The following is a 14,340-nucleotide window of genomic DNA, read 5'->3' as shown; positions in this document are numbered from 1 at the left end:
CACACACAGCAATTAGACTGCTATTGTGGCTGCCTCTGCTCAGTTCAACTGAGGTAAAGACTGGCGTTGAGGTTGGCCAGTAGCAAGTAATTAGTAGTGCTGAAGTGCAGGAGACAAATAGTGGTAACATGTAGAGGGTGTGTGGATTTGACATGAAAGAGAGCTCGGTTCGACTTTGCACTGCTACAGTCCCTCCGCCAGTCACTTCCTTCCTCGTGAGCAGCTGTCCCACTTCATTGTCAACAAGGTGCTAAATTTGTGTTTTTCTGGTATCTAATGACGGATGCCTGAAATGACTTCACTCATACGTTGCCAGGAGCTGCTTTGGCTACGCTGTGCCCCTCATGAGGCACATAGTCAAGGACTGAACGATCGTTAAGTGGCTGTTTTCAAATGCATACATAATTGCAAAATGATGCAAGTTAGTTACGTTGGCAGCGTTCCCCTCCTTCAACTCCCACACTTGCTCGAAAATGGCCTCATCAGTTGCGTCAGGCTATCTCGGTCTCCTGCTGGGAGCGCCAGAGGATTAAGGCGATGACAAAGGCTAAGAGGATGCGGCTGTTGTTGGGGATGCGGTGTTGGAGGCGGGGGGGTACCGGCAACGTCTGCTGGGCCTCAACTCTCAGAATGACAGCTGTTTCTCCTCATCCTGCTCTTCCACGTCCATACAAACAGCAAAGAGATAAGAACGCTGAGTCATTCTAGATTTCCTATACGTTTCCTTCAGCTAATGAGGCTGAATAAAGCCCAGCGCCATGAAATTAGCTTTCAGTTCTTTTTGAATTGTTCCAACTCAACAGAGTTCAGCAACACAACATAGTTTCAGCTGCCAGACAAAAGGTGCAATGCAGGAAACCCTAATTATTGTGGTTTAACTTAAATGCAAACACAGTTTTTGTCATGATGATGTTCAAAGCAGCTTCTTTGTCAAAAGTTTGTTAAAGAAAATATGAATAATACTCCACAGAACATCTTTAAATGGAGTGGGTGTGAGTGATGGTGGCAGGTAGATCTGCTGATGAGCTAATCTGAATTGCGCTAATGACTTGCTTTTTGTGGAACACAGCATTCCCCTTAAACCTAATAGATTTTCATGGCACATCCCTGCAGAATCTTACTGATCTCACATCATCCCACCCAATAACATCCAGCCCTGATACTCTATGCTCTGCTGCAAGACTGGGAAAGTTCTTCATCGCATTCACTTTGTGTTAACACCTCCGTCACATCAATTGTTTTAAAACTGTCAAGGCTACCGTGTCAGTACAAAAGTTTATGTGAGAGTACAACAGCATACTTGCCCTTGTTGCAAAGAAGGCAAAACACGCTGAGCAAATGAACAGCATTATGCATGCACACAAGTGATTTCTCCCTCCCACAGATGTGCAGACTGCTATCGAATTTGACAGATCATGGATTTCAGAGGTTGAGTGTAAAACACTCTCCAAGTTGCCCCAACACCTAGGGGTCACTGAATATGCCCATAGCTATTTCTTTAGCGGCAATCCAATCTATTGTGCAATGTTTCCACAACTTTTTGTTTATGCATGGCTATGTGTCTCAGATACTGTCATGACTTTTGATGAGAATGTCTGTAGGTGTGTCAGTCCTCCACTGTGGTTCAGACTGAAACATCTCAACACTATCTGATGTATTACCATGAAAATTTGTCCAGACATTCATGATTCCCACAGGGATTCATCCTACTGTCGTTGGTGAGCCCCACGATACCTGACGATGTTAGTTTACCAGACGGCGTTACATTAAGGCTTAAAGTTATGTATAATTATGGGAATGGCAGTTTCAGCATCCAGGCTTCATTTGGCCTGCCTCAGCTGCACCCACGCTCCATCTCTTTGCCCATTTTCGTATTAGCTGGGAGTTTGATGGGATCAGGAACTACCAAGATCCGGTCACTGAGCTTCACAATCGCTCTTCAGAAACCTACAGGGGACGGAGGTCACAGAGACTATGTGGATGTTTTATGCAGATGCCAACAAGGGTAAGTAATGAAATGTTCTCCTTTGTGATTCGGGTGAACTGACAATTTAAACCAGTTGGGTTTTTTTGTCAGTTTAAAAAAGACTATCTTTTATTAATTCACACTCTTATATGCGTCCTTGATGTTGGCATAAAATTAAGGTCGGTATTCAGTATTGTGATTTGTCTTTGGCTGGTGTAGCACTGAACTTTAGTGTCCTCAGAGGGAAATTTGTGCTGCTGCTTCAATGGGGAAAAAAAAGAAAAAAAAGAAAAGCTTTACAAAAGCAAGATAACTTTTGACTCAGTGCTCGACATTTGCTTCACATTAGGAACTAACATTTAACATGTTGAGTGAATGTGGGCAGAGTGGAGGATAGTGAGGCATGATTAAAGTCACCAGGAAAAAGAAGGAGGACATGCGTGTGTCTGCAGCCTGCTTGCAACTGAGTGGAAGACATCACAGGCTGTGGATGGCGATGTACCGAGTTACACAGTCTATCATTGTCAGTCAATCATAACAAATCCTGCCAGCCCTCCTCCCTTCCTCTTACTGCTCTCCTCCATCTTGTCCACCTGCATCACCTTGAAACCGTTTGGCTGTGCTCAGAGGTTCAGTAAAAAGACTAGCGCAAGTTCAAAAGAGTAACTGCATGTGTAAAGTACTAAAAAGGTCAAACTAAGTTAGGGAAAACTAGAGAGAAAGCTCAACAGTGAGCAAGAGCTGTAGTAACAGGCTGCCTCTCATGTTCCGCCATCTTGGACAAACACTACCAATATTCAGGGTAATGCATGAGAAATTGCATCACTCTGCAGCTCAGCAGCTACTTTCTCAGAACTTCCCCAGTAAGAGTATGAGAGCATGTCATCTTCATTCTTCGGGCTCAGTCAGGATTGTTGTGGAGTTGGAAGCTTTCACAAAAAAAATATTAATGTTGAATAGATCAAGTAGAGGCAGCTTCTGTTTCCATCAGCTGAGAAATATTCTGATCAATCAATCATCAGGGGCCACCTGAGGAGTCAAGTCAATTTTATTTATACAGTATAGCCCAACATCGCAAATCACAAATTTGCCTCAAGGGGTTCTATGATCTTTACAGAATACTACACCCTCTGTCCCCCGACGAGGAAAAAGCCCAGAAAAAAAGAGCCATCTGCTTCAATTCCAGAAGTCCTTTTCTGAGTCTGACAAATGGTTCAGCAACAGAAAATGGATGTTATGCCCACTTAGTGACGAGGCTGCAGAAGAGTGTCCACTGTCTGAATTTCCCCTGACTCCATGTCAAGACACGCGAAACACAAGGGAGTGTGTTTCATGCATGTGACATACTGGATGGGTTTTCAGGCCCCGAGCTGACCACAAAGGTAATGGAAGCATCTTTTATCATCGCAGCTGTTTCTCTGAAAGTGTCCAATGATGGAACTACACAACAAACACAGAGAAAGGATGAACCCCGACTGTGCGACTCGCTACCACTGTAATGTCAAAAACAGGCCCGCTGTGTGCAGTTCTCCAACCTAAGACATTGCATTATTATTAAAAGAAAATTCCAAACGAAACGAAAGCTGCTATGTATGCAATGAGAGGGTTAGATAATCTCAACTGATTATTCCCCAGTTAGGTGTTATTGCCCCCTATGATGATGACCTCATCTTCCAAATGCTGATGTTGATCCGTCATGCCTTAAAACTATCACTGATGTGCCAAATAAATAACTGGCTTGCCTTTATCGAGATTTCTTCCATTTCCCTTTAGTGTCAGCTTTTCTTCCAGCTTGTCATCTCTTCCTTGCTTTCACCCCAGTCTCTTTTTCACTGTATAAACTGAAAGGTGAACATGTTCACTCTTGCTGGAAGAATCACCGCTCAGCTTTGACTTGGGGAATATCACTTTATAGCATTTTTAACCATTTCTTTGAGAAATTAGATTTATATACAACTAAAATGTACTTAAAGTGAAATCATAAGGCAAACAAACAGTTGTTTGACAGTTCCATACAAATTAAAAATATTTCTGTCACAGGATACATATTATTATATTAGGCTGTAATGAACAAGAACAACAGTTACATCAGAGTTTCTCATCCTTGATATCGGGACCCTACAGGGTGCGGTTTGATAAGCAGGTGGGGTAATGGGGGATTTCTAAGACTGACAAACAGCGCGTTCAGTTTTTTTCTCACTTTTAAAGAAGGGTTGAAGTGTATCATCATTTCAGTGTTCGAGCCTTTCAGAGCTTTCTCTGCCCTCTTAAAAATAGAATATAAAAGTAGGTCATTGTGGTGACAAAAAACTGCTGTCATCAAAACAGTTTTGAGACTGTGAAAACTGCCTCACAGGCCACAAAAGGTTGAGAAACCCTGAGTGTCATATTCACTGACTAAGATATTTTATATTTACACGAATGACACAATTTCTGCATTTTAATTGTACATACTGAAATATAACATAACTTAATATCAATACAATAACATTAACGACACCTCATTGGCATTCTTTTACACATTTGACATATGAGCTTGTCCAGAACTCAGCCATTCATTCATATTTGTGCTTTTGAACTGCAGACTCAGTCGATACTGAAAATGCAGGAATGTCCACTGCTTGACCAATAACCATTTAACTTACTGCAGAAGTTCTTCAGAAGGAAAAAACGGCACTTTTTTTGCATTAGTATACAGATGCCTAATGTGGTGAGTCAAAGTTAGAAACAATAATTTGTCAGTGGCAATTTCTGCAGCTCTTATGCATGAGTATCTAATATAATATTGTATATGGTATTTTTTGTTTTGTCATCATTATGATCATGACAGTGCAGATTCCTGGAGTGTCTGCACCAGAAACTACTCACGGCCTAACGTTACACAAAATTTCACTGAACAAGCAAACAGACAAGCAGGACAATATCCAAATACTAAATCAGTTAAAAGCACAGCTGGAAAAGGTATAGAGAACAACAAGGACAAAAGACAGCACAGCCTTTTTTGCACATCTGTAGGCCTCTACTGTCTGTTGCCTAGTTAAGGTGAATGTCTTTGGATTTTTACCAAATTCTACATTTTTCAGTTTCACAGTAATTATAAAATAATAATAATAATAATAATAATAATAATAATAATAATAATAATAATAATAATAATAATAATAATAATAATAATAATAACCCCTGGTTAGAAATTACTCCCTCCAAAATAAAGCATTTATGTGCACACTTTACATTAGCCTTCTCTGTAGTTAATTACAAAGAGGTGAATGGAGAGTTCCAAATATAACACAAGCTTTGTGTTCTTCAGTCTTTATTATACAATGAGGAGACAAACAGTCAGTCGGTTGAAAGCCATGGCAGATATTTACATCACTCTCCTTTTTCACAAGACAGGATAAAAGGTCTGTAGAAGGCTAATGTTTTGAAGGTAAGACACTCCATTTAATCTTTGTTAACAGAGCACTATCTGATGTGTTCTTGTACTTAACAGCTTATGATTCAACACATCATCTCCAGTCTCATTCTCCATCCTTATGTTCTTCAGGGGTCAGAGTCACAGAAATCACAGAATCACAGACACACACAAGAACAAAGAAGCATGTTTAACAAAACCTCAGTAACGTCTGCTCAAGTATTTATACACAAACTCTTAATGTTCTTAAAGCTCTCAGCTCATTTCAAACCTCTGTCTCCATCATTCAGTACGATAGTGCTGCACAGTAGATGGTATATTGCACGCATGCACACAGTGACATTATATTGAATATGCACAGTGATGTGTATCACCTAGTGTATTGTACATCATGTTTGACACAGTCTCCTTATATTAAACATATTTGTGTTTGAGGTGTGTTTATTCAAACTGTAGTATTTACTATAATTTTCCATTTTTAAATGCCGTCCTGAGACCCAATTATTTATGACATTTACTCCACAGTAACAATAACATGACAGCCGGAACCCTCTAAAGCGTCTAGCTATATTTTTTTACTGTACAGTGGAAGGAAGGAAAAGTTCCATGTTGAAAGGGTTAAAGGAGAGATCACTGTTTTTCAACTCAGACCACGAATTTACCATCATGGATGTCACCGCCTCACCAGTAGTGAGTAGTTTGGACTGAACATAAAGCAGATGTTACAAAGTCAGTGGAAAGCTTTGGGTGAACATAAAAAGATTCACTCTGCACAAACTGTTTGTTTGTCTGTGACTGAAGCAGGATGAATTTTGCTTTGCATTCAGTCTGAACTCACCTTAAGTATTGAGAGGCCACTCAGACTACTCCAGCCTCGAACTGGTCTTAAACACAATCCAGTATGACAGTTCTTGACATAAAAGCTTACTGGTTATTTTCAAAGGGAAGTTCACAGGATTGTGAGACATGCGAGTATGTTCAACTGAACACTGACTTTTTGTGGCTACACATATGTACAAGTTCAAGTCAGTTAAAAGGATGGTTTGTGGTGATTTCAGCAAACAGGCCTGACTATACTGGGAACTTTCTGTTTTTGAAAATATGTGTTTTTTGGCAGGTTTTAACTCGATTAAACTGAACTGTGCTCAGGGCCACAGAGAGGCTGCAGCAGCCCGGTTAGTTTTTCTGCTTATCAGTGATGTTGTGCTTTGCATGATTATGAATGATCAGAAACTTTTTTCAGGTCTTGGTTGAAAAATTGTGAATATATACACAATGTTTGAGTAGTAGTAGGTCAATAGGAGTTGATGTGCAGTCATTACTGTTCAGAAACAGTATGCACAGCAAATACTGAAAGTTTTAACATTTTTTAATGTTTCAGACTCACCTTGAAATGGATTCTTCCTCATCGAGCTACACACAATACTCCACACTGATAAAGCAATAAGAGGTTTTTGGAGTGTTTTGGAGATCTATTGAAATAAAAGACTGACATGTCCAACTTACGTATTCAGACCCTTCACTTGCTACTTGGCTAAAACGCCTTTTAGCAGAAATGACAGACTTGAGTCTTCTTGGACATGATGCCACAAGCTTACCACACCTTTCTTTATGGATGTTTCTCCCATTGTTCTTGGCAGAATCATCAAAACTCAGCCAGGTGGCATGTGGAGTATCTGTGTGCAGTCATTCTTAAACATCTCCGGAGATCTCTTAGCTTCAGGTCTGGACTCTGGCTAGGCAACTCCAGGACTTTCACAGAATGTTCCTGAAGCCACTCCTGCGTTTGCTTGGCAGTATGTGTTTGGGTCACTGCTCTTCACTCAGGATTGCAGGATCTGTATTCTTCTGTATCCATCTTTCCCTCTATGTAGTCTGCCAGTCCCTGTTGCAGAAAAACATCTCCACACATGATGTTGCCACCAGCATGTTGGACTGTATGGATGGTATTAACAAGGTGATGCCTGGTACGCCACTGAGAATCGTGACCACTTTGTTGTCTTCGTTTCACCAGACCAGAGGATTTGGCTTTTATTGTTTTAAGAGTCATTCAGCTTACGTAACAACCAACTGTAAGACCTTATATAGACCTTGTGAAAACTTATATGTGTGTCCTTCCTAATATGTCCAGTGAATTCAAATAGGCACACAGAAGTAGGATGCACCAGAGTTCAATTGTTTGTGTCGTGACCCTTTTTTTTAATACTAGCAATTGAGCTAGTAAATGGGCTTTTTCAGTCTTTAATTTTTAATAAATTAACAGAATACTCCAAAAACCTTCCATTGTGGAGTATTGTACAAAATGTACAAAACTTGAAAGGGGTCTAAAAACTTTCGGTATGCACTGTTGCACACTAAGTTAAATTTATTATTATTTTTTTCTTTTTCATTGTGGGGTCACATTGGATGGTATCATCTCCCCACAGGATGGCTCTTCCTGCTGAGCCCCTTCAGGTACCATTCTCACACTTACACTGCCACCATCTGTGGTGCTCGGGTTCACACGGAACTTTCTATTAACCGGGCGTACGGCCCTGAGGAACTGCCTCTTAAAGGTTTCACTTAGGATAATGTAGAGGAATGGGTTGATGCAACTGTTAGCGTAGCCCATGCTAATGGCTATGTTGTAGGCATAGGAGAAAGCAAGGCTTGGGTTCTGCACCCCTAGATGGACCAGCTGAAGGATGTAATAAGGGGCCCAGCAGATGAAGAAAGCCAGGCAGATGGCCACTGCCATCCGGGTCACCTTCCTGGTGCGCACCTTCAAACTCCGTGGAGGCAGCGGTGCCACACTGGTGGACATGTGCTGCAGGATCTTGAAGAACACCAGGCAGATGATGGCCAAAGGTATAGCAAATGCCAAGAAGAACTGGTAAAGTGTAAACCAGTATGTGTCAGTGACTGGGTCAGGCAGAAGCAGAGCACAGGCCACCAGGCCATCTGGGAGAGGCATCAGGCCTGCGTACATCCACACAGGGATGATAGTGAGTAAGGACAGACCCCACACCAGGCCAATGACCAGCGCTGCCACACAAGGTGTGCGGACATAATTGAAGCGAATGGGATGGACCGTAGCCAAGTAACGGTCAAGAGTCATTGCGGTGAGGATATAAGTACTGACAATCTGGCTATTGGAGTCGAGAGCAGTGATGACCGTACACATTGCTGCTCCAAAGTGCCAGGTACCATTGCCAAGCAACTGGTGGATGAGAAATGGCATCCCGAGGAGAAACAGGAGATCTACAATTGACAAATTTAAGATGAAGATGTCCGGAACAGTTTGTCTGGCACGGCACTTGGTCTTCTTCATGATTGTGTAGATGACAATACAGTTCCCTATGATGCCCAGAAAGCAGATGATGCCAAAGATGACAGGGAGGATGGCACTGCAGTGACGGACCCCATCTGCAGCTGGAGACAAGAAGCAAAAACTTTGAGGAGAATCGCACTGTATTTTACATTGTATTTAATCATGTTGTGAGAAATGAAATCTTAGATTGTAACTGTATGTAACACAGTCATTTTGTCCCAGTGTATTGGCAAGAGCAGCAGAATCATACTAACTGTATTCTGGTTGGTCAGGGGATTATTAGGCAGATCTATTATCAGACAGCAAATTTTCTGCCTCTTGTTTTTAGGGTGTCGGATAATTTCAATGAGGAAATAAATCATTTGTGTGTATGTATGTTTCCATGTGCGTGTGTGTGTTTGTTGGCTCTTTCAACACAGCACAAAGCAAAGACATGATGATAATGATGATGATGATGATGATGATGATGATGATGGGGAAAAGATGTAATGATTCATATGCTGTCAGACCTTTACACAGGCTGCCATGGATAAGTGATAGCACATTTTAAACACAGTCACATAAATGTAAAAGAAAAAAACATAATTCACTGCAGCCTGAATTTGTGCAATAGTCTATGAAGGCTTGTGCAGTTAAAATGGATACAAGACAACTTCAGGAGACAGAAAGAAAAAAAAAACGAGAAAGAGTAAATAAATACATCCATTTGATTTTTGTAGTTTAAACTCATGTTGAATGCAGTTGTGATGCTTGCAAGGTGGTCGACGACGCTCTAATTAGATTACATGACCTGTGCGCTGCTTGTTGGACCTACCTGTTGTTGAATTCGTGTGTCCGAGAGAAAAATTAGAATCGTATAAAAAATCCATCGGAAAAATCTAAAGTATCCAAGTTCAGGAGAAGCTATTACCAAGTGTTTGCTTTCCAGGTAAAACGCATCTGAAGCAGCGTGGAGACGAAATGATTTTTTTTTTTCTTTTTCTGAGGGATCCCAGTTATCCCATTTGAAGTAGTTCAATCTTTTCCAGCTCAAGCGTTTAGTTTGACTGTGAGCAGACCGGTGCGCTCTGTGCCTTCACAGATAATAAAGACGCTCCTCGGAGAGAGACGGTGAGAGCATCTTCCACTCGCCGTCTGTGGCGATCCGTGGAGAGGCTGCGCTGCAGGTGTCAGTCAAGCTGGACGAAAATCAAATCAGAAAACTGAGAGCCTGAAGATGATATTCTCTCCAAAAAATACAGTGTTTGTGCGGAAAAGTGTTTCCTTGAAGACGTTTGACCCAAGTGTGTTATTTACTATATCTAGCTTTTCACATAATGTCCTTGAGGTTTAGAATAACTGTGTAAAGAGCGCTGATTACAAAAAAATCCTTTTCTACCCCCTAAATACATTTCAGTAGTGCTAGTCATCTTCTCTCTCTCTCTCTCTCTCTCTCTCTCTCTCTCTCTTTTCAATTAAAAGATGCGTTGACGTGCCTCTGTCGACAGGCGGTATCCAGCGCTGGTTTGTGGGCAGCAGCAGAAAATGCGCAACAAGTGTTTCTACTTAGCAACAAATGAATTAACGACTTCCTTTCAAATTACTGGCAGGTTTGAACCGTTTCATCAGCCCCAAACACGCCGTTCCCACTTAGAACCACTAGATGGCCTTGCTGCCCCTCATTTGGAGTCCTCACACGTCTCCGTCATGATAATTGGATGTGACTATGACAAGAACTGTGGGTCATAAACGGGCTTCTGAAGGAGCCAAAGACGGTTCTGCACCCATATTTTGACTGGTTTGGGACCTCAGGCCAGCTGAAACGATGACAGTCTATTTTGAGTTATGGATAAATCACAAGGTGGGATTTGATAGCTGAAGATGGAGGAAACAAAATTATGCAAATTATGTGTGTGTGTGTGTGTGTGTGTGTGTGTGTGTGTGTGTGTGTGTGTGTGTGTGTGTGTGTGTGTAACCCCTCCACAGGATTATCACATCCTGGGTAGTTTGGCATCCAGTGTAAACAAAACTTGAAAGCTGGTGTTGAATGTTTAGACTTCAGTTCAGCATTCAACACCATAATACCACAACAACTCATCTGCAAACTTGACAAACAGGGGCGCAGCACCTCCCTCTGTAACTGGCTGCTGGACTTCCTCAGTCAGAGGTCACAAGCAGTACGGGTCGGCAACAACACCTCAAGCAGCATCACACTGAGCACAGGGGCCCCCCAAGGCTGTGTGCTCAGTCCCCTGCTCTTCACCCTGCTGACACACAACTGCACAACAACCTACAGCACCAATCACATAGTGAAGTTTGTGGACGACACAACTCTAGTGGGTCTTGTCACCAAGGGCGACGAGACCCACTACAGGAAGAGGGTCAACCTTCTGACCACGTGGTGCAGAAACAACAACCTCCTGCTGAATGTAAGCAAGATCAAGGAGATTGTTGTTGACTTCCAGAGAGGCCACACCCAACACCCGCCACTGACCATCAATGGTGCTGCTGTGGAGAGAGTGAGCAGCACCAAATTCCTGGGGGTGCACATCAGTGAGGACCTCACCTGGACCACCAACACCACATCACTGGCGAAGACCCCCCGCACACAGTCGGTTCAGCCTCCTGCCCTCTGGGAGGAGGTATAGGAGCCTTCGCTCCCACACCACCAGACTCAGCAACAGCTTTATCCATCAGGCTGTTAGGATGCTAAACTCTGTCCCCTCCCTACCCTCAGCTCCATCCAACAGGCTGTCAGGAAGCTAAAACACCTCCCACAGTCTGGACTTTGAACCCTCTGACCCACATTAATGACTGTCTTTGCACTACTATGCCACTTGCACACTTCTGTCAAACAGAAAACTTCTGCTGCTATTACTGACTGACATTGCACTATAACAATCCTCTAACTTAAACTTTTTGCTGCAACTTGTACATTTACTGTGAAATCCTATTCTCTATTGTTCATTTTTAGTATTTATTTTCAGTTTATCATTTACTGTAGTTGTTAGGACAGGTCTGTCTTTATTTTTGTGTCTGTGGACTTTACTGTTTTACTTGAAATTGTCTTCTCACACCGTGGGATAGTGGGAAACGTAATTTCGATTCCTTTGTATGTCTGGTACATGTGAAGAAATTGACAATAAAGCCGACTTTGACTTTGACTTTTTGAATGCTTGTGTGCAGTTCAACATTTGTAAGATATTGCATTGTAACCATGCTTTGCCCTCCCTGAAGAAGGTTGGGAGCATTTTTCAGTGAAATCTTGCTTCATGTACTCAGGATGAGCAGCAGCCTGCGTACTAACGTGAGGATGAGATACCAATGTACACTTCACAGATATGTAGGTATAATGAAAACTAGTAGAAGTCTGCAGAGTTTTATGTACAACACCTGATTCAGGAAGTTGTTTTAATGAACACCTGAGTCAGGAAATGAATAACTTTCTGAAGGAGGCTCATACATAAGCAGCCTTTGTTTGCTGAAGAATGTGCGTCACTCACACTTTCAGTCTGGGTCTTTATCAGTCAGAGCTCATTTTCTGAGCCTAAAACAACCTAATCTCATCCTTGAACCTCTAATGAATCCCCACACTTTAAAGGCCCAGTTCACACATGACTGCATCGAACCATATCACCTGCTCTTTCATTCATTCTCTCAAGCCTTCTGCCATGCTCGAATAGCTTTATGAGGCTGTGCCGTTCTGGTGGCCCACACTGGAGTCAAATCTGAATTGCTTCACTTGAAAATGCCTTTTTTTTAGTTCTTTCATCTGCTCCTTTGTTCCCTTTGCTCCACCATGAAGCCCACTTTGAAAGAAATGTATTAATTTTCTGCACTGTCAATAATGCCTGGTGTCATTTTTGGTTTTCCTTCATTTGGTGCAAATCACTGCATATCATTCCTTCACTTGGCTTCATTCTTGTCTTTGCTCGTGTGTGTTGACACCTGATCAGGGAGTGTCCGCCCCTTCCTGTTCTTGTATATAAATGCCACTTCTTCACTAAATGGATGCCTAGTCTCATCAGTATAAATCATTACATGTCTTCCTCCAGGTGTCTGGACACTGACTGAGTCCTCCAACAACTTTTTAACAAAATCTGAAATACGTACTGGACCTCTTCCTGATCCTCCCACAATTTCCAAAAGACATTTTGTTGAAAATTTTCATCTATGATCTTAATCTTTTGTCTGGGGATTTAGCAGACAGTGCTGACGACCCATTGGCCACACGTCCATAATATCATCCATTTTCAAACTATCCCTTCCAGCCCTGCAGTCAGACCAAACATTATTAACAGTCTTGCTCTCTTGTTCCACTCCACATTCTCTCATCAAGCCATACTCCCAAAAACAGCAAATGTTTTGACTCCATCAAAAGAAAGTTCCCAACATGAATCAAGACTGATTTGGAATATCACATATTTAGTTTATCTTATGTTCTAAGCATCGTTTAGGCCAATGAACCTGACCGACTGCCTCCCACTGCATAGAAGATTCCTGCTCTGTTTTCATATGGCCCGACAGCACATACACTCAAGCATCAACTGCTGCTGTAACACAGGGCTGATAGCACAGGGGGCACAGTGGATCAGTTTTTAGAGTTGTCCCCTAACAATTGTCTCTTTTTTGAATGTTTCATTTGACTATCAAATACATCTATGTTAGCTTAACCAGCCAGTGCCCTAAATTGAGGCACTGGCTTAGAACTGGAGTCGGTCCCTGGGTGATGCAGTGGCAGCCCAATTCCTCCTAATACTTTGGATGAGTTAAATGCAGATTTCCCAATGGAGATCAGTAAAGGATTATTTAATTAAAATCTGTGCAACTGTTTTCTGCTGCCCCGTCAGAGGTAACACTGTCAACTCTATCCTGAATAGTTTACTCACATTAGAGCTAAATATTTGTACCCTCATTCAAGCCATATAGGTTTTCTACATACAACTTCTTTATTTGCAACAACTGAAGCTTAGAATTAAATCTGTAGTTGCTCATGCTTGCCTAAACCCTCACCACTTTAAGACAAAATACCCCGGCATACAATCATGGGAGGCAAACATTTAATTTTCATCTAACAATTGAGTTTTGTTTTGCTTCTTCATTGTCAAAAGAATAAGGACACACAATGGAAAGTGTCCAATTTGCATCCCCATGCGCAATTAACTGCAGCTACAGGAATATTTCTCTGAAGGCAGTACTTAACAAATGTTGAATGCAGTGGGAGCTTCGGACTTTTGAGAGATAGGGAGAAGAAGTCCTATCCAGTATAACATTTTTTTTTTTTTTTGATGACTAAGAAGCAGCCAGGATGCATAAGAAGAGACAGAGGGGGGTATGACTTGTAACAGGGTCCCTGGCTGGAGCTTATGTCTTTTTTATTCAGCAAAGTTAACAGTCTATCCAAAATTAGTCCTAAGTCGTTCACGTTCAGTGGCCTGGAACAAATCCACAATGTCGGATTGCATAGTTTTATGACAACTCGACATCTTTGGGGTTCAGTAATTATAAAACAAAGGATGAACTGTGCAAAGCAGTGAAAGATGATGCACTTTATATTTTAATTCTTCAAAGACACACCAAAATAACATATAAAACCCCCCCTATTTTCTCACTTACTTCAATGGGAACAAGTTTTTCAGACAGCTTTTCTGTGCCAAGGTTTTGAGATAT

General features: G+C 41.8%; 1 protein-coding gene across 1 annotated transcript; it reads right to left on the bottom strand.

Annotated features, from left to right (window-relative positions):
- Window positions 1–7,664: 7,664 nt before the first annotated feature.
- mchr1a (melanin-concentrating hormone receptor 1a) lies at window positions 7,665–10,114 on the bottom strand. Its single transcript, XM_076728969.1, has 2 exons — window positions 9,506–10,114; window positions 7,665–8,792 (listed from the first exon to the last, which is right to left on the bottom strand). The coding sequence occupies exons 1-2, from the start codon at window positions 9,558–9,560 to the stop codon at window positions 7,768–7,770; spliced, it is 1,080 nt and encodes a 359-aa protein (XP_076585084.1). The 5' UTR covers window positions 9,561–10,114; the 3' UTR covers window positions 7,665–7,767.
- Window positions 10,115–14,340: the final 4,226 nt, after the last annotated feature.

This window comes from Chaetodon auriga, chromosome 4 (genome assembly GCF_051107435.1).
Source record: "Chaetodon auriga isolate fChaAug3 chromosome 4, fChaAug3.hap1, whole genome shotgun sequence".
NCBI classification, from domain to species: Eukaryota; Metazoa; Chordata; class Actinopteri; order Chaetodontiformes; family Chaetodontidae; genus Chaetodon; species Chaetodon auriga.
Note: the sequence above shows the minus strand (reverse complement) of the source record. Positions and strands in the feature narration are given on the sequence as shown.

What these genes read in the sequence shown, in the direction of transcription:
- mchr1a (XM_076728969.1), bottom strand. Translation starts at nt 9,560, where the DNA reads ATGGATTTTTTATACGATTCTAATTTTTCTCTCGGACACACGAATTCA. An exon ending in ACACACGAATTCAACAACAG is followed by an intron (nt 8,793 to 9,505) that starts GTAGGTCCAACA and finishes TCTTGTCTCCAG; the next exon opens with CTGCAGATGGGGTCCGTCAC.